The sequence below is a fragment of the Cyprinus carpio genome, chromosome A25, assembly GCF_018340385.1.
Source record: "Cyprinus carpio isolate SPL01 chromosome A25, ASM1834038v1, whole genome shotgun sequence".
In the NCBI taxonomy this organism is placed as follows: domain Eukaryota; kingdom Metazoa; phylum Chordata; class Actinopteri; order Cypriniformes; family Cyprinidae; genus Cyprinus; species Cyprinus carpio.
This window is the reverse complement of record NC_056596.1, coordinates 9,576,092-9,603,120: the sequence shown is the minus strand read 5'-3', so window position 1 is coordinate 9,603,120 and position 27,029 is coordinate 9,576,092. Positions and strand designations below refer to the sequence as shown.

At 34.4% G+C, this 27,029-nt stretch overlaps 2 protein-coding genes across 2 annotated transcripts; one reads left to right on the top strand and one right to left on the bottom strand.

Moving 5' to 3' along the window:
* The first annotated feature begins 637 nt into the window (after positions 1-637).
* LOC109112419 (voltage-dependent calcium channel subunit alpha-2/delta-4-like) lies at positions 638-26,854 on the top strand. The gene is made up of 39 exons (XM_042715383.1): positions 638-1,391; positions 3,868-3,949; positions 4,030-4,146; positions 4,291-4,350; positions 4,527-4,689; positions 5,043-5,174; positions 5,318-5,378; positions 6,680-6,830; positions 6,917-6,991; positions 9,512-9,601; positions 9,689-9,802; positions 10,047-10,123; positions 10,427-10,562; positions 10,760-10,777; positions 11,251-11,409; positions 12,077-12,148; positions 12,274-12,360; positions 12,444-12,515; positions 12,888-12,949; positions 13,075-13,142; positions 14,007-14,052; positions 14,601-14,698; positions 14,939-15,032; positions 15,164-15,256; positions 15,491-15,621; positions 15,716-15,784; positions 21,381-21,442; positions 22,267-22,281; positions 22,581-22,625; positions 22,769-22,831; positions 24,013-24,083; positions 24,264-24,339; positions 24,446-24,498; positions 24,608-24,663; positions 24,956-24,976; positions 25,427-25,544; positions 25,635-25,750; positions 25,842-25,924; positions 26,018-26,854. Exons 1-39 carry the CDS (start codon positions 1,186-1,188, stop codon positions 26,108-26,110), a joined length of 3,405 nt encoding a protein of 1,134 aa, XP_042571317.1. The 5' UTR covers positions 638-1,185; the 3' UTR covers positions 26,111-26,854.
* On the bottom strand, positions 15,696-20,271 carry LOC109085694 (leucine-rich repeat and transmembrane domain-containing protein 2-like). The gene is made up of 4 exons (XM_042715382.1): positions 20,107-20,271; positions 19,033-19,184; positions 18,208-18,954; positions 15,696-17,084 (listed from the first exon to the last, which is right to left on the bottom strand). Exons 2-4 carry the CDS (start codon positions 19,100-19,102, stop codon positions 16,606-16,608), a joined length of 1,296 nt encoding a protein of 431 aa, XP_042571316.1. The 5' UTR covers positions 19,103-19,184; positions 20,107-20,271; the 3' UTR covers positions 15,696-16,605.
* Positions 26,855-27,029: the final 175 nt, after the last annotated feature.

Here is a 27,029-nt window from a genome sequence, read left to right as displayed (position 1 = left end):
CCCTCCTTTGTCAACACAGGAAGAACTCCACACAGAGACAGTGTTCTCAGAGTTAAAATGAATTGACGGTAGACATTTATATACAGTGGTTCTCACTTGATGTCATACAATTCAAGGAAATATTACCTATAAATTCTGATTTACAGAGTTTTTTCTGCTTTAAAGACTTTTTTGTTTTTTTTTTTTTTTTTTAGAAATGAGAACGCAAAAGGTCACACAGCATATGGACAACTTAGTTCCTGAGCAGAAGTCACATGACAGATAGTATTTAACGGTATACAGTTCACTTGGTGGACATCTGAGGAACTTTTATTTTCTTTCAGATACAATGAACAGGATCTGGAGCTTTTTAGTTTTAAAAACATAAAATGATCATGAAAAATTCTTCAAAAGATGCAGAAAGAAAATCACACAGGATGGATGGATAGTCATGAGGGTGCCTGCCGTGTCCCCACTAGATGGCCTTGTCCTTCTACAAACCACAGCTGTTCACTTACACTGATTGGATGGACATGGGCCAACCTCCCGAAATCACTATTAATCCTCTTAGTGACAACAAAACTCTTACTCGGCCAATCCGCTGCGTCTCTCCAGTGTGCCCACCCTTTTCTCCTCTTTCCATCTCCCCTCCCCATGCTTATGAACCCACTGTGTGGAGAGATTGTAATCCAAGTGGATTACACTGTAAATTGGGTGATGGAGGATTGGATGCTCTGGAAGAGAATCTCAACTGCGGCAGAGTGCTTGCTTTACAGATTTAGAGACAACTGATTTGCTTGATTTATATATTATAACTTGTATTATTTCGTGTGAAGAACCACTGAACTTTGGAGAACATCTTTCAGGTGTGAGGTTTTGCAGATGATGTGATGGCGAGCATATTAAAATACTGATATTATATTTACCAGAGTTTAGCACAAAGAAAGAAGGACCTAATGACAACATTAAGTGGATTACTTGGATTATCGGTATCATGCTGAATATGAGAAGCGTTGATTACTCCATGCAGCTCAGTGAGAGTTTGAGAAGTTTCTGGAAGATCTGAGCATGGTTAGGAGTTCACTGACGTGGATCACCAAGCCCTCCAAGAACTTTTGGATGTGCAAGTTCAGTTGATGAGGAGCTCAGAAGGGTCATAAGAGACGTTTGAAACCATTTAGGCCAAAATGTACGGAAGTGAGTGGAATGGACGTTGGGTTTTATTCGTCCTACTGGAGTAGTGGATTCTCAGGACCTCCTTCTCATGACTTCACCATACAGATGTGGCCCTTGAGAACAGAAGTCAACATCATGTGTCACATAAGAGGGTCGTCTTGGGTCAAATTCTTCATGGTCTACACAGGCTGGCTGTGTATCTTTACACATGCTCAAATGAAGATTCCACCTGAAACGTAAGAGTCACCTTCATTTAAGTTGTTTAGCACCTTCATTTTCAGGTATCACTGGTTTGATATTTTGTTCAACACCATAGACATCAATTCAAAAGCTGCCTTTGCTTGATGTGCTTTCGGGAGAGAGTAACTGTTGATGTTTTTTCCCTATTTGTTACTGTTCTGTTTTATTCATCCAGTGGTTAGCTAGATGCTTGTAAGTCCAGACAGACTATCTTAAGGTCTACTTTGCTCTGTGGCGTCTTCAGTTCCGTGCACATTAGAATTTCAAATAAGACAGGATGAGAAATTGCTCTGAGAGTTGTGTGAACATTTTTAGTAATTCCCTGAATCCCTGAGTTTGTTGAGGTGTAAAATTCAGTTCTCACGAGGCTTGGAAGTCATTCAGTGCAATAGCAGATGGCAGACACTTCTCGGCAGCAGTGGAAATATTTTAAGGTGGAAATGGAAAGATAATTTGGTGATAATGCTCTCATAAATGACTAATACAGAAAAATAATAAATTATTATTTATATAATTATTATGTAACCATAAATATGTACAAAATAACTGAATGATGATGATTTTTGCATATTTTAAAAAATCTAATGCTTTTTTAAAGGGATAGTTCACCCAAAAATGTTGGGTGTTGTTTCAAAATGGACTTTCTGTCTTCTGTGGAACACACAAGAAGATATTTTGAAGAATGTTGGTAACCAAACCATTGCAATGGGTTAGTTTCCATTGAATGGACAAAAAACTCCAAAGACATTTCTCAAAATATCTTCTTATATGTTCCACAGAAGATGATAGGCACACATTTGTTGCTGTCAGAATTTTAATTTTTGGCCATTCCTTTAATGTTGTCACAATTCTGACTGGCCCTACAAAAACAAACCAACTAAAACCATGTCAGAGTTGTGCTTCAAACTTCTTTGGTTATTTTTCCAGACATTGTCAACTAGTAGGTTAATGTTCTATCTTGAAGTAGTGCTGTTCGAGCAGATACACTTATACCATTAATAATGCCTTCTGGATACCAGCCAGAGACACTAGCTAGTTCACAGATGGTCATACAGGCCAGGTCCTGTGCACACAGGAATATCACAGACTTTGAGCCTTGCCAAGAGTGCAACTAACATTATTCTCATGCATTATATCTTGACTTTTATTATGGGTACTAGACTGTGCTCAGCATGTAAGACCAAGCATATTTCATAGCTATGCGAGCGCATCTGTGTTTTAGGGATTTATTGCTAAAAACAGTTTTATCTTGGCCTTAATCCCTATATTTATTTTTAGATTTTTAGATTTATATAACTACAACAATTCAAGGACATATTGTTCTCTTGCAGCATCAGTCCATTTGAAAAAATCACCAAAGCTGCATTTGATTAGAAACACAATAAAAACAGTAATATTGTGAAATATTATTACAATGTTTTCTATTTCAATATATTTTCAGCAGTCTTCAGTATCACATGATACTTCAAAAATGCTGATTTTCTGCTCAAGAAACATTTCTTATTAATTTATTTGAAGGAAAATTTGATATATTTTTCATGGTTCTTTGGTAAATAGAAAATAAAAAAACAGCATTTAAAATAGAAATCTTTTAAAACATTATAAATGTTTTTACTGTAATTTCTGATCAATTTAATGTTTCCTTGCTAAATTTCTTTTTTTAAAAATCATACTGATCCCAAATCTTTGAACGGTAGTGTATGTATAATATACAGCACTGTACTACATTATATATTTAGGCTATTCTGAAATTTTACTTGCACAGGGGAAAATACCTTTCTGTTTCCTTGTCTGATGACTTGTTCTTGACTTCCCAAGGATTTCCCTTGCTGTAATAGTATCATCATCCTCAACACTGCCAAACTTTTAACATAATTCCTCAGACTCCCTGATGATCCCAGACTCCTTCAGGTCAACACAGATGCTGCAACATAAGACTAATGACAGACTCAGTTCAGTGTTAAAACCGACTGACCAAGAGCTCACCTCTTATTAAGACAAAGTGCTGACAGTGCTATTTATTTGACTAACCACAATGCTTCATTTGTTATTTTGTGCATTGTACATCATGGATGACAGGGATATTTCATTATATACAGTATATTTGTGGTCTTTATATCATTTACAGTGACATATATACTTTTTATGATTGTCTGTGTTTGGATTGGCTTTCCTTTGTCAATGGTCAGAGATCAATAGATTACTTGGAATCCTATGAAGTGATTATGGGCCACCTGCAAACTAAGACAACTATCTATATTTAGGGGAAAGGGATGGGGGTTTATTCAAAGTAAATGTAAACCTTTTTAAATAATTTATTATTTATAATTTACTATTAAGTTTATCAGGGTAATTTCAAACATTAAGATAAAATCTTTAACTCTTAAACAAAATTAAACAACTCTTGATGAACAATACATTTATTTATTTTTTATATTTAATTTTTTATTTTTTATTTTTTGGTTATTCTAGGGTTCAAAAATGGGCCATCACCCTTTCAGAGCAAATCAATGCAATTGCATCAAAATATTCAGGAGCTGCGCTATTACAAAAGGTAAATATAAATGAAAATGTAAATGTAAAAAATTGTTCCAGAAAAGCAAAATGCTAAAACAGTTCTCTCTGTTTGTCCAGAAACTCAAAGATGTTGAGCCTATCATCAGAATAGAGGATGTGGATGGAGCACGATTAGTGCTGGACTTTGCAGAGGAAATCGAAAGAATGCTTGGCAGCAAGATGAAGTCTGTGAAGGTCAGTGTAAAGTGCTCTTTTTTATATTGTCTAGATCAGTACTTTTTTTTTAGACTGTGGTTTAGAGTTACTGGTGTTATTTTATGAGGAGCTTTGTTTTTAACTTGAAATGAATCAAAATAATGCTGTTCTCTTTGTCCTCAGAGGCTCGCTGACACAGCTGAAGACGCTGACCTGTATCATGAGTATAATGCATCTTTACAGGTGACAAAATTGGAATTTGGTATTTAAACCTGTTTGTAAAAATTATGCATTAAATGTCATGTTTTAAATTAAATTTAAACAAATAGTTAATTAAAATAATATTACATTGCATATATTTGTATAATACATTAAATTATGTAATGCATGGTCTTTTTTATACTATATTTTTCTGTCAGTTTGACTACTTTAATGCATTATTGGTGAATACTATGGACGAAGAGGGAAATTTCATTGAACTTGGAGGCGAATTTCCATTGGAGGAGAATGAACATTTCAACAAGCTTTCGGTGAACACTTTAATGAGTGACATCCAAGTTCCAACTAATGTCTACAACAAAGGTATGATAGCAATAATCAGCAGATCTCCATGGGCTTGGATTCCAATTTAAACAGGATGTTTAATCAAGGCAAAAATACACTTGATTAAATCAGATAAACTGCAGACTCAACAACTCAAATTCCAGTCTTCATTAGTCAGTATATATTATAAATCTTCATTTGATGACGATTACTTCTGATTTGAGTGCTTAATAAATGAGGGTTGCATTTTCAAGGGGTGAATTAAATTAAAATCTTAAAAATTAAAAAAAAAATGCACACCATGCACTTTCAAAAATATACTTTTAATCCCCATTTTGTGCAAATGCAACATTTAAAATGTCAAAAATAATATCAGGCATCTTTATTTGCAGATCCAAACATTCTTAATGGAGTGTACATGTCAGAAGCATTGAATGATATCTTCATCAATAACTTCCAGAAGGATCCCACGCTCACTTGGCAATATTTTGGCAGCTCATCTGGCTTCTTCAGACTCTATCCAGGTTTGTTCAATTCTGTTTCACAAACATTGTTTAGTATTGCTCAGTCCTACAACTTGAAAGACTAAAACTGGACTGTACAGTCTTAAATCTGCATTCTTGATGTAAATGTAGGTATTTATTTTTGCTTGACTTTGTACTTTCAGGAATTAAATGGACCCCTGATGCTAATGGCGTAGTTTCTTTTGACTGCAGAAACAGAAACTGGTGAGACAAAATAAAGTATCTGCCCTAAAACCTAAATAGTTGTTATCCAGTGCTTGGCAATGTAGTGAGGTTGATTCATTCATATGAAATAAAATTTATGCCAGTTGACTTGGATTCAGCAAGGTCTTTTCCTGACCCAGTGTGCAATGCAGGATTATCTGTGTGGATGCCACCCAAATGTCTGCTTGTGTCTATGGTAGCACAGCCAGTTAGGCCCTGATCCCACCGAAAGACTTTAATCTCATTCTTAAGTGGTTAGCAGCTCAACGGCCAGGTTAGTAGCACATACACAGCAACCACATGCTACTGCATAAGCAGAAGCAAGTGATTGCAGTGAATCGGAATAAAAACACTGTCATTTTGAAACAAGACAGGATTAGATTTACATCACTGGTGTTACGTTTTTTACTTTGTAGACCAACTAGCCCTAAATAGGTCTGAGAAAATGATACCGTATTGCCTTTTTGCCATATTTTAATATACCATACAATTGGATATTTATGTGTTCACACTGAAATGGCTTAAAATTGTGATTTTTAAACAAAAATTAGAAAAAGGATTTCAACTAAGCCATTTTACCAGAGAGATGTTTAAAGTTTAATGTCAAGCCAAAAAAAAAAAGTTTTCATATGTAAAAAATGTACTGCTTTAAAAATGTACAAAATATATTTTTTTAGTTAAACATAAGATGTTTTTAATTTAACTTAAATTAAGATGTCGGATGTTGACTAAAAAAATTTAAATCTAGTTAAAAATAATAAGACTAATAAGAAATAGTTTTTTTTCACTAAATGAACACAAGATTAAAATGATATTGAATATGTAATTTAAACAATTATTTATTAATTATTTTTGTTTTTATAATTCTTTATTAATGATTATATATTTTATCCAAAAATATTATTAAACAGCAATATTTACCAACATATATTTTTACTGAAATAATGAGTGTGTGACATGCCATTTAAGAATCTATTAACTTTGTTAAGAGATTATTTACATTCTCTCACCAATGATTTAGAGTTTTGAATCAGTGAACTGATTCACTGAACTGATTCAAACTTACCTCTCATGCAATATTAATTGTAACAGTGAAATAGAAAAACACTTTAAAATCACTGCATTCCACATTGTTGACAGGAAAATTATCACAAATATATTGTGAATGTTTGATATAATGCCCAGTCCTAGACCTAAATTGGTTACTTTTATAATTAATAAGCATTTAGCATTGCCCTCCATACCCTGATCTAGAAGTGTCCTGGGCCATCTTCTAAGAAAATCCTCTCTCTCTGTTACAGGTATATCCAAGCTGCCACCTCTCCTAAGGACATTGTCATTGTAGTTGATGTCAGCGGCAGTATGAAGGGTCTGAAAATGACCATTGCCAAACACACCATCAACACTATCCTGGACACGCTCGGGGAAAATGACTTTGTCAATGTTATTGCAGTAAGAGCACACTTTGTTTTCCATTTAGCATCACTTTATTCTTTGTTCAGCATGGTAAAATATGTTTTTGCATGTCCTTTCCTTAGTACACTGATTATGTCCGCTACGTGGAGCCCTGTTTTAAGGGGACGTTGGTACAGGCAGACTTGGACAACCGCGAGGTAAGTCGATTATCCACTTCACTTGAGCCTGAGAAACTAAGCCAATGACTCCAATCAGCACTGCAGGATACCGGCTCTCTACCATTCCCTCATATGCACTCGCATATGCCTCGTACGTGCATGTATATGAGTGCGTGGGTTTTCTTTTCATGTTTCTTTTTTCATTTTTAAAATTTACATGAAGACTTTATTTATTTATCTTTTTTTTTTTTTTGTTTGCTGCTTTTTTACATGTCTCTAAATTATTCCATTATTATTTAGGTCTGCAAATTTATTTTTAATTGTTTACTGTTTTTATTCCCTGTGACTTGATTTATTTAATTGTATTTATTTATTTATTTAATTGATTATATAGGTTTAGTGGGTTTTTTACCAAATATATTTGTAAAAATTATGACTGATTTCAAACTAATTTTCTGAACACTTTTTCCATCTGCCTATGGATGGTAAAACAGGTAGTCCCAAACTCACCCCATTAAAACAATAAGAAATTATAAAGAAAATAAATAAAAAGTATGAAAATATAACAAAATAAAAATTTAATATTATAACAAATTTAAAAATAGAATTAAAAAATCATCAATCAATAAATAAATAAATAATCACACACTTCTTGAGCCAATGTTACAAAGTCGGACTGGTTTTGATTGAACCACAGAGCCACGACTTTTTTTTGGAAATCAACATGTGAATGTTATAGTTGGTTATACAGAGAAAATATACATTAAAGTAATAATAATAATAATAATAATAATAATAATAATATATATATATATATATATATATATATATATATATATATATATATATCTATATATATATATTATATATATATATATATATATGTGTGTGTGTGTAAATAAAACATTGTAAAATATTAAAACATTATAACAAATTTAGAACATATAAAACTTTCATTTAAAATTATCTTAAAATCATACACTTCTTGAGCCAATGTTGTAATGCCGACTGGTTTTGATGGAACCAGAGTTAAAAAAAAATTGACTTTTTTGGAAAATCAACATTTGAAAGATTAACTTATAGTTGGTTATAGTTACTTATAGAGAAAATATAAATGAAAGAATTAAATTAATTAATTAAATATAAGAAAAAATAAATAACACACACATTTATATAGAGAGTATATATATTATATATATTTATTTTTTCTTATATTTAATTTATTATATATATAATAAATAAAATGAAAACATCATAACAAATTTTAAAATACAATAAAGGTCATCTAAAAAAATCACACACTTCTCCTAAGTAAATGTCTGCTAGACTGTAGCTGTGAAACTAGGCAAGGGCATTAGGCCCATCCACATTCTGCTGTTGCTTTTAGTCATGTGATAGACTAGCGGCTGGGTGATTTGATCTAATGTGCAGCTTTTTTGCTTGTTTTATATCAGAGAGCAAGTAGGGACGTACTCTAATCTCTGGAATTACAGTCAGATACAGAATTATAGAGCCATCAGAGAGTGAAGGCAGCACGTTCCATCTTTCATGTCACTCTCATAATACTGTTTTGTTAGTTAAATAAAATTTCAGACAGTTTTATACATGTAATAGGAGTAGGCCACATATTTACATTATTTATAATATCGTGAATGGATTCAAATTGTATTTTGAATTGAATTAATTACATGATAAGCTGATTAATTAATAAAATCAATCACAATTATTCACATATATCAATGTTTGCTGAGAAAAATTAAGATTTTTTTACATAATCATTTAAATACCACCTTTCTGCCCACATTGTTTGCTTTATAATACAACTTTAACATAATACAAATTATACAACTACTATTGTACATCTCTAAATGTCTACAACAAAATAAGGATGACATAAAACATATAGGACACTTGGACAGGTCTGCGCACTCACAGACTGGTACTTAATACGGGTGATGGGTCAGCAGAGCTTGTAATGATAATACAAATCCAATCAACACACCACCCACTCACCTTACACACACACATCCAATAAAAAATAATAAAAAAACAAGCACCATGACACATCTCCCCCCCCCCCTCACATATTCAACAACTTGATCCAGAATTTTGTCCCATTTTTGTTCAGCGTGTAATTGCACTTAAAAAAAGCGTTACTTGAGAATGATGTCTTTAAGTCTGAACCTATGTATTGTCACTGCTCAGATAATAAAAGACATGTAAGTTTGTAAAGATTATGTATTGATTAGGGATTTCAAGCGGTAAAATTTGATACATTTAATTAAATCAGTGAATAAAATATAATAATTAAATCTTTTCAAATTTTTTTTTTTTATTATTTTTAGGAAAATCTCCTTTTTCTTCTCCTGTTTTATACCATTGATGCCAGTGTTATTTTGAAGTGGATTAAAATTTTTTATCCAATATTTATTTTTCAGCTTCATTTCAACTAATGACATATTAAAGAGACATTTTTTGTGATTTTCCTTTGCTACGTGAAGAAGTAAAAACGTCATTTAAATATTTCTATTGTTTTCGCCGTCCCATCTCTCCTTTCAGCATTTCAAGCTGCTTATTGAAGAACTCCATGTGAAGGGAGAGGCTAAAGTAAAAAAAGCCATGAAGGAGTCGTTCCGTATCCTCGCTGACGTCAGTATCATTCACACAAATGTACAAAACTATAAATACGGTGCCAAGCCTCTGCACGTCCTCCATGTTTCTCTTCCTGTCTCCTAGGCCAGAGCAAATGGTCAGGGCAGCCTATGTAACCAAGCAATTATGCTGATCACAGACGGAGCCATGGAAGATTTCCAATCAGTGTTTGAGGAGTTCAACTGGCCTGACAAGAAGGTAACACACAATCTGCTCGCTCTACAGGGAACGGAGGGTGTAACATATGACATACTATAAAATCTGCATACTGCTCTGATAAATTGTTGGAGAACCTTCTGGAAAAATATCCTGTTCATTGCCCTTTTTTCCTTCATAAACAGATTTTAAGACAATGAGACTTGATTGAATGTGAATGTATGGATATATTTCCATCCTCAGGAGCAATGATCGAAGTACAGTAACAAAAATGTAATGGTTTCAGGTTCGGGTTTTCACTTACCTTATTGGCAGAGATATGACCTTCTCAGAAAACGAAAAAATTACCTCCAACAACAATAAGGTTAACCAATAAAACAATAAAAACACAAAAACATACACTCCCCCATCTGCTTCCTAACCAAACTAATTAATTACTCATTCATTTTCTAAGGTGAAGACTTTCAGTGAGTAATGGCTTAAATTGTGCTCTGCGTCTCATGACATGGAATATAGTAAATAAAGTCATATGGACCACTTATATGATACTTTTATTGTGCTGTTGTGTCTTTTTGGAAGCTTGAAAGCTCCAGTTTATTGAGCGCTTCAGTTTATAACAATAACAGGTAAATATGCAGAAATCTTATACTCGTATTTGATATTTACAGGTTATTATACTCACATCTCTACACTGGCTGACGTACAGGAGAATGTCATGGAGTATCTTCATGTTCTGAGTCGACCGATGGTCATCAACCATGACCATGACATAATCTGGACCGAGGCGTATATGGACAGTGTGGTGAGTATATGACTTTTCAGAAGAATTGAAATGCAGATTCCATAAATTCATAAATTTCCACCACTCCTTTTCAACTGTGCATGTCTCATTTCAATGTATTTTGATGTGATTTTGTTGTGCTGTTTACTCATATATTACTGTTTCTGTACTAATGTGATATTTTTCCATTCATCGCCGTATTTTTCTCTATCACACAGCTTCCTAATACTAAGGAGGTAACGCTTAGAAACAGTAAAACACACACCACTGTACTGTAGCGTGTACAAATAGAAGACTTTAGATATTTAGCCTATTCTCAGAGTATAATGTAGTTGTTATCCTGGTCAGCATACTAGGACTTCTTGGTTTAGGGCTCCCCCTGCTGTTTATCATCATTTATCTCATTTGTGCTGGACATGATGTGATGACCTGGAGCTTTCACTAATAAAATCAATATGAAATGTAGCTTTCAACCCATTTTGCTGCCATAATTTGAGGGAATTCTGAAAAAATGTTGAGGACAAATTTATTTTATTCATCTGGAATTGTTTTGATCATGAAAAGTGGGCATGATGAGACCGGGAACGTGCATTTGGAAAGTAAATAGGGTTCATTTTCATTTCATGTTGATTTTAACTGTGTGCTTTAGCGGTCTGAATGTTCGGTCATCAAAGTGTAAAATGCAAAATTCCTCAAATCTCTCCCGTAGCTGTTCAAAAGCAAAGCTCACAGTCTTCTGCTCATGACGTCAGTGGCCATGCCAGTGTTCAGTAAGAAGAAAGAAACACTTTCTCATGGCATTCTGCTAGGAGTGGTGGGAACTGACGTCCCCCTGCTGGAGGTCATGAAACTTGCCCCGCGATATAAGGTACAAAAAGAATACAATAATAGGGTTGCCAATGTCAGTTTGAAGCTTTCATCATTTTTCATAATTTCTTTATATCATAGACAAACTTTGTATTAATATAAATATATAAATATGGAATATATCCATGTCATAGTTCTTGCCAAATTAAAAATGTGAATGTGTATGTATGTATATATATATATATATATATATATATATATATATATATATATATATATATATGTGTGTGTGTGTGTGTGTGTATATATATGCCAATAAAATATTTTAGAATTTTATAATAAATGTATTTTTTAGTTTGCATTATTTTCATGACAATTAAATACATTTACATTCCAAATTTTGTAATTCTTATTATTCTTGATTATGATTTTTTAAAAAATACTGCAATATATATTTTTTTAATTAAACCAGCTTAAACGAAAGGCAGTACAACAAATGCTACCATGAACTATAAATATTTTACAATTTAAATATATTAATATATAATTTGATATATAATCAAACATTATTACACATCACTTTAGCTTCTTTCTTAGTCAATTATTTATAATAAAATAAATATTCCAATACAAAAATATTTCAAGACATTTTAATGAACATAGCTACAAATGCTGTGAAAATGTCAACAAAAATATGAAATGATGAATGCTAATGGTTCATCTTTTAGCTTGGAGCACATGGGTATGCCTTCCTCATCACAACAATGATAATCCTGGCACATCCTGATTTAAGACCACTGGTGAGTCCCATCTGAATTGTCCTCAATCACTCAAGCAGCTGCTCCTCTAGACAGATTTTGAAATAGTAATGGACTGATATGATTTGTCATCCCTCTTGCTGGTTTTTTCTCGATTTTTGTAACAGTACAGTGATGGGAAGAAGTTGAAGCCCAAGCCCAACTACAACAGTGTGGATCTGTCAGAAGCTGAGTGGGAGGACACTGAGGACAGTGTGAGTTGTCCACATTCCTGTAAGCATCCACACTGTTTTACGGCTCAGAAAAATCATAATGATGTCCTGCCCTGTCTGTGCAGTTGAGAACAGCCATGGTGAAGGGAGAAACTGGCACTCTGAGTTTAGATGTGAGAGCAGCTGTGGATAAAGGGGTGAGTGTGTTTGCATCAGCCATCTTTTATGTTATAACGTTAAATTACTTGAACTACTCCTTTTGGGTGAATTGAACAAGCCCTGACAAGAATGTGTCCAGTTAAGCACAATTCCCCTCATATTCTCATTACATGCAGAATTAATAAAATGTTGAATTTTTGCCTAATTGCAGACATCACACTTATTATTATGTTTTTTTCTTCAGTAAAATGTGACCTGGACATGTTCTTGATAGGTTTTATGAGATTCATTCTTTTAATAACACGTGTAACCTAAAGTGATAACAAATTAAGTTTTATGTAATTGTTATATTGGGCAACAACCTATAATAAATCTGTCTTTGTGACTGCATATTTTATTTTATTCCCCAGAAAAGGCCATTGTTTCTCAAAAATGAATATTTCTACACAACCATCAATGAAACTCCATTTAGGTTTGATATGCTTCTCACATTCTCAAAATATGCCCTTCATACTTACATGTTGAAATTAATTAAAAAGCACATTTTATTGTGAAGTATTTTACCCTTCAGTTGACCATCATATGATGTGCTTTCAGCTTTGGGATGGTGCTCACAAGAGGTCATGGACAGTACATGTTCTTTGGGAATGTTTCCGTGGAGGAGGGTGAGTTTACCGTATGATTAATAGCTCATGTGATATACAGGTGGTGAAAATGATACAGTACCCTTCAAAAGTCTGAGTACAAGATGATTTAAAAAAAAAGGAAATTAATGCTTTTATTCACTAAGGACTTATTCAGACAGTAAAACATTTATAATGTTACACAAAAATTCTATTTTAAATAAATGCTGTTCTTTTGAAATTTCTATTCAATAAAGCATCAATGTATCAAGGTTTTCACAAAAATATGCAGCACAATTATTTTCAACACTAAGAATAATAACAATAATGTTTTTGGAGCAGCATATTAGAATGATTTATGAAGGATCATGTGACACTGAAGACTGGAGTGATGAAAACAGATCTAATAATATTTCACAATTTTACTGCATTTTTGATCAAACAAATGCATTCTTAGTGAGTGTAAGAGACCTCTTTTAAAACCATCAAAAAATCTTACTTACCCCATATATGAAGAGCAGCATCTAAAAATTTATATAAAATTGATATAATGTTCTATTATTATAAATACTGATAGTCAATTTAGTCATTCATATTTTTATGATGGATTTTTTTTCTGTTTAAGACCAAAAGTCTGGGTCTGCGACCAGGGTAAAACAATGAAATTTATTCATAAAAGGCATTTGAAAAGTAGCCAAAATGAATGCTTTTACAGAGATTTTAAAAAGTTTCCTTCATATACCAAAAAGAAAAATGGTTTAATAAACCTCAACCCCTGGGAAATAAAAGTGCCTGAAGCTGAAGGAACACTCATTAAGAAACTCTCAACACATACAGTGAAAAGAATGTATTGTTATTATAGAACGAGGTACCTCATACCTACTGATCTTTTTCTCCTTTCTTTAGGTCTTCATGACCTTCAGCAGCCAGACCTCTCTATAGCAGATGAATGGTAAGTACTGTCGATTTGAGGTGAGAATATGAAAATCGAAAAAGCCTGACACTTTCTTCTGAACACCGTCAGGACAACAGGTTCTTTAAAGGGGTCATATGAGGTGATTTCAAGTTTTCCTTTCTCTTTGGAGTGTTACAAGCTCTTGGTGCATAAAGAAGATCTGTGAAGTTGCAAAGACTAAAGTCTCAAATCCAAAGAGATATTCTTTATAAAAGTTAAAACTCGTCCACGCCCAGTATGTGGGAAGATTTGCATAACGCCGCCCAAATCTTCACTCAAAGAAAGAAGGCATAACCTCTGATTCTCGCTGAGCTTTGTAAAAAACGACAAGTTTTAGAAAGGCGGGGCATAGAGGAGAAACAATAATGTACAGTATGTTCAAAATAATGTGTTTTTTGAACCTTAAACTGCAGAAACATATTACATTACACCAAATACACAAAATAACATTCTTTTTAGCAAGATCATATGACCCCTTTAAAAACTTTCAAACTTAGTTCTACGTCTTGATAAGGTTAACTATGGTCTTTGGTTTACCCACTCAGGACGTATTGTGAGACAGATATTGACCCTCACCACCGTAAGCTCACTCAGCTCCAGGCTGTGGTCCGATACCTGACTGGGAAAGAGCCGGACTTGGAGTGTAAGTGTGTAACTGTCTGTTTGACATTTTCTGTAGTATTTTCTATGCAGATGAAAAAACCTTTAAACAGGACGTTTTGCTCATTCTGATTTTAAAATGTGTATTATACTGTGGCTAATTTGCTGAATGTTTTCAACTAACAATAAGAGTGTACTTTCAACTCTGTTTAACACATTTTATCATCTTCAGTAACAGTAACCATATGCTATTCTTAAAGTAAAGGTTTTATTTTTGCATCAGGTGATGAGATACTTCTTCAGCAAGTTCTTTTCGATGCAGTGGTAACAGCACCACTGGAGGCCTACTGGACAGCACTTACGCTAACCGCCCCAGGGTAAGAGGCTTTATTTAATCTTTGTATGTTGTGCTTTTTTGTGTGTCTCTTTTTTATTTTGAAGAACTTTTTGGGAAAAACAAGGAGTCAGTGTTTATAGTCATTCTTTCTTTGCTTTTATCTCTGTATAGCGTAGATGAAGGCATGGAGTCGGCTTTCCTGGGAACCCGCTCTGGGCTCATGCGTGTGATCAGATATGCAGGAAGTGAGAAACGCGTTGGAAAGTGAGTGAACGATTTTAAAAAACAAACAGCATGTATAGAAATTGTATATTTTTTAATTATCATGTATTATCATTTGTACCACCTAAAATACATTTTTAAAGTGTTTTGAGATAAAGAGAAAAGATTTGATACCATTGTCAGATTTAATTTCTCATTTGAAATATGTTATTGAAACAATAAAAAACGGAGAGATTTTGGTCTTTCCCCAAATTTCCTAATACTTTGACCTCACAGGAAGTTCTTGACCCCTGTGGACAAAGAGAACCTCTTCACAGTGGACCACTTTCCCATTTGGTATCGCATGGCAGCTGAGAACAAACCTGGTCAATTCTTCTTCTATGTCCCGCACGATGATATAAACAAAGGTGCTTAAAAAGTCATTGTTAAATGGATTTGTTGCAGTGTTATAGTTTCCATGTGTTTTATCAGCTTCAGTATGCTCTGACCTCTGTCCAACAGGCAAGAACACTTTTGTGGCGATAACATCTGTGACTGTTACTGAGGGGAAGAGAACAGCTGTTGCTGGAGGTAAGATATCTGTCTGCCATTGTCTGCTGAAATCTGATCTTACATTCAACATACCATTTTGTGATCATTCAGCACATTACTAATTATACAAAATGAAGTGGTGTCCAAAATTCTGAGACCATATTAGAATTTTTTGGGCTGATATTAAATATTTAATTGTTCATGCTCATTTCCCCTATTTATACATTTATAATACCTTTGTCACCATCTAATGCTCACAGTTAGTCTTTTGTGTTTGAATAAGCTAATTAATAACACTGTTAAATATAATCTTTTGCACATATGAAAATAAATATCCATTTTTCATTCTGTGCATTATAAATGTCTTGTTGCATTTAAAATGATTGATTTTAGTTGTTAGTGTATTATTTTTCTTTTATTTTGACCAAATAATATAGAATTTTAATAACATGAAAATAATAATCCCTAATGTAGACATACGTTACTTAAATATTGAACATACATATATATTTAAAATATTATTCTGTTTTTCAATTTTAGAAAAGTGTACTATTTAATATGCTAATTAACAACTGATTGATTGCAACTACAAGAAACACAGAGCTGGTTTCTTAGGAGAATTCATAGGAAAATATAGAAGTTTACATGAAATCATATTCAGTATATTCTTAAACCTACTTAACAGCTAACAGTTTATTATATTTGGCTTTTTGAGTCTTTTTGAACCAGTTTGTATGAGCCGTAATTGCTCCTGATCTATGTTGGGTCATTTGCTCTCCATCTCTTGCTCCCAAACATACATTTATAAATATATGTTCATCAATGATAAACTGTAGCTTCCAGTAGGTTCCTCATGTGCCTTAAACACACACTTCTGGAGGAAACGCCATCCACCCTACACACTCTGTGGCTACTGCTCCCTTTCCGATAGTTGACATCAGATCCTCCTTTTCATCCTGCTCTGGTTCCTTAGCCACCATCAGCGGCTGTTGCTGCTGGCTGTTTCCCTCTGTCAACTGCTGCTGTTCGTGAGCCATCAGAATTGCGTAGATGCAGCCGTAGGTGGCTGCTATCACCATCATCACACACACCATGCCACACACCACCCCAGCTACCACCACTGTGGCAGTCGCTCGACGCACGCTCACAGACCGGTAGCGCTGGCGCATGCAGTCTCCGGCCGACCCGGCTGGTACCTGGTGGCCCTCAGCAGCAGACGGGCTCCTGGTCTCGAGATAGAGGGGGTAACAGTGTCTAAACATCTCCATAGGGATACTGCGAAGATCCTTACCATGCAAATTAGCAGGAAAGGAGCAGTTGACAGAATCTACATTGCCACCTATGGAATGATAAAAGAGAAAGACAAATGTTTTATGGAGATTGAGAATTAATTTAAAATATGAATTAAAAATGTAAAAAGTTAAATGTATTGGTATATGTTAAATATGTATATAGAGTATATTTAAATTTATAGATTAATAGATTTTATTAAATATATGAAAATTCTGACAAATAGGCAGATATAAGCCTATATTCCAAATACCAATAAGCCTATAATTTTGTGTTTTGGCTGTTAACAGATAAATAGTCAGTAAATAATTTTGATAATATTTGGTCTTAAAAATTAAATAAAATAAATATGAATTTCTATAATATTCATTCATAATTTATTATTTTATGATTCATTTATATATACAAAAACATACACACACACACAACACACACACACACACACACACACACATATATATATATATATATTGATATCTATATATATATATATATATATATAGATATATATATATATATATACATATACATATATTTGCATATTATATATTATTAATTTATGATGTATTTTATCTTAGTCAATGAACATGGATGGGTGGAGCAGCTAAAAAAACTACAAGTGAATTTAGACATCACAACATTATAATTATCACATGTGTGGGGGGGGGGGGGGGTGGATCGCGGCATTATAATATATACTATGAAAAATGGGTATTCATTTTGGGTTTTGCTAAAGATTGCAGTTAACAGTGTCATGAATTATTGGTGTTTTTGTGAGAGTTTAAATGATGACAAAGGTAATCTAAATGTAAAAATAGACTAAATGAGCTTGCAAGATTCAGCATTAACATACTTCTGTCTTGTGATGTTTGTCGCATTTATCCAATCATTTAGTTTGTTAAACTCTGTCCTTTTTTACAATCAAATGAAACTCGCATTCATCTCCACCTCCTTTCAATCAATAACCAATGCATAGAACCACATCCCACCATACATTTTTTAAATAATTAATTTCACTCAGATTTACATCACAACAAGGATAAGATCTGTCACTACTTTTTTTACACTGTGACTTTAAATCTCTGAAATCTCTCTAAATCGGCATATAATCTATATAATGTTGATATATTGTACATCACTAACTCCCAGCAGTGATAAATAACTTCTCTCACCTGTATAAATAATCCATTCCAGCCAATGCTTGAGTGGAATTAAATTGCAGTTGCAATTCCATGGGTTTCCCTCAAGCAAAAGGTGCTGTAGAGCAGTTGCTTGCTCAAGTGAAGTCTGCTGCAGAGTTCTCAGCCTGTTACCCATAAGCGAGAGCCACACTAGGTTCTGGAGCCCATCTAATAGGTGTGTGGGCACAGAGCTGAGACTGTTCAAGGAAAGATCTAGACGCCTAAGCTCAGTCAGGCCTTTGAACTGATCTGGATTCAGTTCCTTAAGCCTGTTGTCTCTTAGAGCCAGTTCTGTTAGGCTGCCGAGGTCAGAGAACAAGTTAACGGGGAGCCTCACAAGGAGGTTTTCAGAGAGATCCAGGACTTCCAGGTTATTCAAGTGGGAGAAGCTTGAAGGGAAAAGGCTGGAGATAAGGTTTCTGGAGAGGTCTAGATGAAGCAGTCTGCTGAGATTGGAAAAACACCCAGGGTTGATGCTGGAGAGAAGGTTTCTGGAGAGGTCTAGATGTAGCAGGCCACTAAAATTGGAAAAACTCCCAGGTTCCACAATGGTGGAGTTGTTATTTGAGAGGTTGAGGTAGCTTGTGTCAAAAGGAAGCTGGTCCAGGATGGAGTCCAAGGAAGCCAGTTGGTTAAGGTCACTGCAGTCTGTGTGGTTGACATTGCAGGAACAGCCTGATGGACAACTTGTAGATGCTCCACAAAGGCTCAGAAGAGTCACTAAGAGACCTGAGGAAACTACAAGAAAATGGAGAGAGTTAGGAAACTGTGAGAGTTGAGAAGGTTGAGGATGCCGTAATAAGTTGAGGATCTTACTTATAATGTTCAACCTGGTCTGCATTGTCCACCAAACCCTGTTGTAACAGTTTCTGAGCAAACGGGGCATCCACTGGTCTAGGCCAAATAAATGGCTTCCTTCTCCATCATGATGAATCCACCAGGAAATTGGTTAAATTCACCTGGAATTGCTTGAGATAATGGTAACAAAGCAAGCAAACACTATTAGACGAATGAGTGAAGAATGAATGAAGAAAGACGACTCCTCTAAGATCCATGTTCTGCTGGTGCAGATTTATGCTTGACATTACTATTAAGTTGACTGTAATTAAAATGAATTATTAAATTAAATGAATGCCCTGTGAAGGCTGAACATATATTACATCATGAGGTCTAAAAAAAAACAATGCAGACCTGAAATGGATTTGTGTCTTCAGAAGGCAAAGAAAGAGTGAAAGAGAGTACTTTGTATAAAAGCTGCCCAGAGGCCAATTGTTTGTTGTGAGAGAAAAAAGCCAAGTAAAAAACTAAAGGTGCTGTGAGGAAAAGTATATTTCCAGCTACTCCACACTATACTCATATATGTTTTTGAGCATTTAATTTAATTTAAATTATTAGGTTAAAAAGATAATTTGCTATGCATGCACGTGTGTGTATAAAATACACAATATATAATCTTTCTCCTTTTTTTCCTGTCACATTTGTTGCATTAAACTATCAAGGATTAAACTGTCCACACCATTAGATAATAAATCAGAGCTGAGAACAACATCCGCTTTATCAGTGAAAAGAGGATCAAATTTTGCATGCTGGAATGTGCACTTTTCATAATACGTAAAATTGAATTAAATCTGTAAAAAAAAGAGATATTTTTATATCTGGTTATACATGTTTGTTCTATAGATCTAGAATAGAAATAAAAGCCTAAAGGAAATTTATCAAAAGCACAGATTTAAGAATTAAATGGTATGAACTAAAAACTGTTGTAAAGAAAGCAAATATTCTGTCTAACGAAGTCCTAAATATTGAATGAGCACAAATAACGACCATTGATTATTTAACCTAATCAGTGAGATATGATTGCACTAAAAGCAAATCAGACCTGAAACATACCTTCCAGTAGTCCTCATCTATGGTTCCTCATGATTACTCCTCTCAAGCTCTCAAGACAGAGTGAGCGAAACAACAAAAAATGAAAGAAACAAGAGGAGCTGGCAGTTGTTCACAGCTTGAAAAGTCCAGAGTGTGTATGAGTGCGGCTCACATCAGTAAGTGGGACTAACATTAGAACAGTCTGTGCCTGCCTGCTCGGCCAGAGAGAGAGAGAGAGAGATGGATGACTGAGGAGGGGGCAGAGGAGATAAAACATCAGCTTATACAGCTTAGAAAATGGTAGCTTCTTCAGTTTTTTTCATGACTCTTTGCTGTAGCTTATGATTTTGAACATATGAGGATTAATCGTGTGATATACAGCGTCAACAGATGTTGTCAAGCAAAACATTAATACAGGGTTGTTTTGCTGCATGGAAAACCTGGAAATATCAGGGAATTTTAAAATGAAGATTTGTCACTTTCAAAAAAACCTTAAACTAAAAAAAAAAAATAAAAATAATAATAATAAAAAAAATTATTATTATTATTATTATTATTATTATTATTAATACATTATTTATGTAAATTGTTAACAAAATATTAATTTGTCTTGTTATGATCTGCTCTAAAATATTGAATTGACTGGAAATTGTTGAGAAAAGTATTTTAAAGATCCTGGCAATAATATTTTTTGTTTGTTTTTACAAATATTGTAAATATTTATTAAGTTTTTTATTCTATATCTATATAATATATATATATATATATATATATATATATATATATATATATATATATATATATATATATATATATATACTATATATATATAATATATATAAAAGTGAAAGTGACGTGACATTCAGCCAAGTATGGTGACCCATACTCAGAATTCGTGCTCTGCATTTAACCCCATCCGAAGTGCACACACACAGAGCAGTGAACACACACACACACTGTGAACACACACCCCCGGAGCAGTGGGCAGCCATTTTTTATGCTGCGGCGCCGCCCGGGGAGCAGTTGGAGGTTTCGATGCCTTGCTCAAGGGCACCTAAGTCATGGTATTGAAGGTGGAGAGAGAACTGTACATGCACTCCCCCCACCCACAATTCCTGCCGGCCCGAGACTTGAACTCACAACCCTTCGATTGGGAGTCCGACTCTCTAACCATTAGGCCACGACTTCCCCATATACATATATATATTTGTAATCCTCAGCAGAAATCTAGAAATAAGAATGCAACCTCTATAAAATGATCTGATTTTATTATTATTATTTTCTTCCATGTGCAGCTATTGGAATGCAGGCATCCCTGGTCCTGCTGGAGAGAGTGTTCATGTCTATTGCCAAACAAGTGAGTTCGACCTTAAAAATATTCATATTAGATATTTGTATTATTAGTATGTATATATGTTAAATATTTCAATACATATAATTAATTAATTAAATATATATATATTATATTATATAATTAACAAATATATAATGTATAATTAACAAATACTAAATTATACATGTTAAAATGTTAATATGAAAAAGTGAATACAGGTGTGAATCTGTCACTGTATGTAAAAAAAAAAAACAAACAAAAAAAAAAAACAGATAATGTCCTGCAAGAAAATTTTTACATTTTCTGTTAAATGATGGACATTATCTTCAACCCAAAAACAATTCACAATGCTATGTGTTTAAAATACGCAAACAACTGTAAAAAATCTATTCGGAAAATTCCTTCATATTAACACAGCACACTGAGCCGTATTTCTTGAGTGTGTGTAGTGTAGAGGCAGACTGCAAATGGCAACAATCTAGTAATATTAAGTGTTGCGGTCCTGAAGGTCTTCGATTAATGGTGTGTATCTGTTCCTGTCCACCTCACACTGACGAATGAGCAAATAGTATTTGTCACTGGAGATTTCTAAGGGTATACATGTACATGCTCACGTCTGCAGGCCTCCAAGCAATTCAGCAAGATGCTTGCAACTTACCAAACACTTTATTCAATGCAATTTGCGACATGACTTATGGTCCCTTCTGGGGTTTAAACCTGTTGCACACAAGGGCTCTTTTCTTGTTGTTTTTGCAATCTAGTGCAACACACACACAAACAACTATCTAAAACATTTAACCATTTTTCTAATTTTTTCTTCTTCTTCTTCCTCTATTTCCTGCTGTCAGCCAAACACCACAGATGTAAGTAATGCATTTTATTTCTAAGGCACATTTGATTTATGTGGTACTACACTTTGGTGTCCCATTACTTTTTTTTTATTTACACACAACCCCCACAAATTTAAACATGCACCAAATATTAGAAACAGAGTTGCAAAAGACTCTTTTTAGGCCCCATTCATAGAAAGTGCCGTAATGTAATCTCTATACATTTAATTTAGTAATTTCACCACTGTAGTGTTTACTCAATATAATGCATTTGATAAAATGTTCTTGTCCATTTACTAAAGCCTTTGCGGTTGTCTTCTTACTCTTTGCAGTGCAGTGATGTGGACGGTATTTGTCCTCTCAGCTGTGATAGCATTGTGAGTGAAGCTAATTGACTCTTCTTTCTGTTATCTTTATGTAATCCGTGAATCGTTGTTCATTTACACAAACCGATTAACTATAATGAATTTTGATCCAGTTCAACAAGGGAGATCAATTCTAATCCAACTGTTTTTCACAGGATGTGAACTGTTATCTTGTTGACAATAATGGCTTCATAATGGTCTCAAAGGAAAAAGGAGATGTGAGTACTTCATACACTTCGTTGAACACACATTGACCATTTGTGACAACATGCCTCAACAGCATTTTGTCACAGAAGAGAAGCATAAAATGAAAAAGGGTGACCTGTGTTAGGTGACCGTTTTAGCTGCACGTTTCCTTGCCCAGGAGGTTTGATGTGAAGGGCAGGTGACGAGATAAGCGGATACTCTCCCGTGAGGACTAGATAATATACCACAAGTTTGTCCTTGAAGCAAATAGATGGAGTCTCAAATAAGACAGTGATTGAGAGAATGAAAATGGACTTGGTAAAATTGGATAAGCTTGGAAAGGTCACCAAATCTTTTTTAATTTTAGCGCTTGGGCTTTTATTTATAGGAGAGTAGAGTGCATACAGGAAATAGGATCATCGTAATAGAGAATGAAGCACTTTATGCAAATGAATATGGTGCTTGCATACAATAATTATTTTTTTTGCTGTGACAAAAATATCCTTTAAATTGACAATATTCATGCCGTTGACCAAAAGAAAGCTGCTTGATTTAAAAGTGAATTCTGTGTGAGCTGTGTACTATTACACTATTGACAATACACAGTGGACTATAAAAATTTTTTATTTCAATTGTTGTGATTATTATTTTCATCATGTATGAAAATGTAAATACTGTGTATTTCAGGCGTCTCCAACCCTGCTCCTGGAGAGCTACTGTCCTGCAGATTTCAGTTCCAACCCTAATCAAACACACCTGAACCAGCTAATCAAGGTGTTTAGGGCTAATTGACAGACAGGTGTGTTGGAGCAGGGTTGGAACTGAAGTCTTCAGGATGGTAGCTCTTCAGGAGCAGGGTTGGAGATCCCTGGTGTATTTTGTTACATATCCATTTCTTTATGATCACAATGGTTTCATACCATAACCGCAGCTGTTTATAGCAACACATGTACTGTAGCTATGTGAGCAGTAGCCAGGAGATTAATGCTTATGGAGTCTAATCCCAGATTGCCGTGGGGCAGACAGGGCAGATTCAGGCATCTGTTTGCACATCTGTCTATGAGTGCGCAGGTGTGTGTGTGTTTATGTGTGTTTATTCATCATGGGATTCAGACATGATTTCATAGTGTGTCATACTGTATAGCTAAACTCTGTATAGAGTAATCCTTCACTGTTTGATTTATTCACCGTGACTCTGTGTTGTTTCACACAGGTTGGTAAATTCTTTGGGGAAATAGATGGATCTGTCATGGCCCAGTTACTAAAATCTGGCTTGTTTAAAAGGTAACTGGACTCCTCAGATACTGTTTTTTATTCATATAATAAATGAATAGAATAGAATAGAATAGAATAGAATAGAATAGAATAGAATAAATTTAATTATTTGGTGAATTATTACTTTAAAATTTGGTGGTACTTTGAAAATTTGAACATGAAGTAATGCTACTGTATATTGTTCTGCAGGGTGACGCTGTATGACTATCAGGCCATGTGTAAGAACGCCCATCATCACACTAGTGGAGCGCGACCACTGCTCAGCGTACGTACACCTTAGCATCTATTAAAGAGAAACCTATCTTTTTAATGCATAATGCAGTCTATATTGTGCTGACACCATTGACAATCCACCTCTGCTCATCTCACAGCCTTTCTATGGTCTGCTGGCAATAATAAAATGGTTCTTCTCACATTTTGTGATGTAAGTGCTGTTTGAGGTTGTGAAACCAGGGGGAACATAAAATATGTTATTCATTTAAAATGTAATATGATTTGCCAGTAAAAATGTATCCTTATTTTGAAACTTACAGGTTTCTGTTGGAGTTCAACATCTGTGGACTTTGGCATAATGACTATGTAGTGGATGGTAAGTTATGAAAGTAACAGTAACAGTAAAACTGTTGAGACTGGACTGAACTGCACAATATAATAAAAAGAGGCCTTGCAGTTTGTCATGATGTGCTTTTAGTTCACACACACTTTCAAACTTAAGAAATCCTCAAACAACCAAGCATGTAATCTTAATCTCCGTAATATTTGTGTATCATTTAATGTGTCATCACATGTAGTGTCTGCCTCGCTTCATTTTCTTTCTTCATTCTCCATTTCCATTGTTGTTCATTATTTTGCTGTGATTGTTTGTCATTGACATTGTTCAGCTAAAGCTGGGTTTCATGCAAGTAAGTATCCACATGTGTATTTGAACACGTCCTTCATCTAGTTTGTGCCTTTCTTTAGCCAGGATCCAACTAGAGCCTGAGATGGTCATTTGTAGCTAATGAAATGCCTTAGTCATCTGTAGTGCCTTTAGCATGGAAATAGGTTTTCTAGACACAATATTAGTCTAGTCTGAAAGTTTAGAAATTCCTGATTTATTGCGGCAATGGGAAAGTAAGCATTTCAAATAGTGACATTCGATACATAGTGCTCATTATTAATCAGAGATTATTAAACAGTTGTGCTAATACACTGTATTGCTAACTGCTTTACTGACCTAGACATTTTAATATGAAAGGCCTCTAAATTTGATAAACATATTAAGGCAGATCAATATATTCCGCATATATAACGAAATAGCCATTAATTGAATCCATTATCTATTGGTTATAATGAAAACTTGTTTTCTCCAGCTCACAGACAGAAGAAAGTGGAACTAATGCAGCCTTGTAACACAGAGTATCCTGGCTTCATGTACGACACGTCCATCAGAGAGACCAACAGCATCATCAAATGTGGCCGTTGTCAGAAGTAAGTCCATCAGTCAGATTGTCCTCAGATTGGTGGGTTTGTGCCAGTAACAATTTGTCAGTTTCTCTCTCTTCCTCTGTCATGTTTCAGGATGTTTGTCCTACAGCAGGTTCCTAACAGTAACCTGGTCATGCTGGTGGTCCAGGCCGACTGCGACTGCTCCCGACAGTACGCCCCCATTACACTCGCGCCCAGAGAGGTCAAATATATCCTTCCATGATGATGAGTTTCTTGTTTTTGAAATGTGGTTTTAGTTAAGCTTTGTGGGAAACTGAGGTCTTCTTAACTCCTTTGAACATAACGCCACAGTTAAGTGCAACAGGATGAAATCTCAGAAGATTCGCAGACGACCGGAATCATGTCACGCATACCATCCTCATGTAAGCCACCACAATCATACAGTGCATGAACGACTCAGAATATATATATATATATGTACAAATGACTGTTTTGTTGTATATTTGTTCTTACAGGAAAATGCCAAGGATTGTGGTGGAGCATGTGGGATAGCCGTGTCTCTCACACTCTACTTCATATGTTTGGGCACTTCATTGGCTCTCCGCTGATTAATAATATGTCCTTTTGCCATGACCGCTGTCTGACAGTGGGCCAAATGACCACAAAACAGTACACTTGTGAGGGTAAACTGTGGATCTTTAGCATCAGGAATTCAACCAAAACAGGTTTATACTACATGTTTTAAAGGGATAGTTTGCCCAAATGTGAAAGTCCTATACCAATTTGGAATGACAAAAGGGTGAGTACATGATGACAGAATTCATTATTTTGGTGAACTGTCCCTTTAATTTGCATCATACATTGTAATTCTGCCCCTACCGGACTTAATATGACACTGCACAGGTGATATTTTTCTCAGTGGGAGCTACAGTGAGAGATATAATCTTAGATTGTCTCGTGTGTGACTTGATGTTATACATCAGATTTGCTATTCTCTTAATTTTTTATATGTTTAGGATTATGATGAATGTTTTAAAGCAATTAAATAGCAGTGGCAGCTAAACTGCTCTTTCTTTTCATGATGGTTACTACTTAATGTTTTTCATTGAGCCACATTTTCAGAAACTCTGTAATGAAAAACATTTCATATGTTGTGTAAGATGGATAGTTTAATAATTTTTTAAAACTTATATGTGTTTTTAGTACCTGTATGCTTATTGATCCAAGACCAATAGTCTTTAAATATGGCTTGACAGTGTTTGACAAATGTTTTACAGGAGTACAGAAAATAGTGAATGATGATAAATTTACTTGGTGTTTGTATGATTAAAAGTGCAGAAAGTGTGAACTAACTTTTATTTGTACATTTTGTTGAAATTTGTTTATATACACAAATGCCAACTTATACTATTATTACAGGATAATAGAATTAGAACTATAAGCCCACTTGTTTTATTTTTAAAATCTTTATTATTTTAATTTTCTATTACTTATATGTATTGACTTTTGTTTAATATTATTATATAA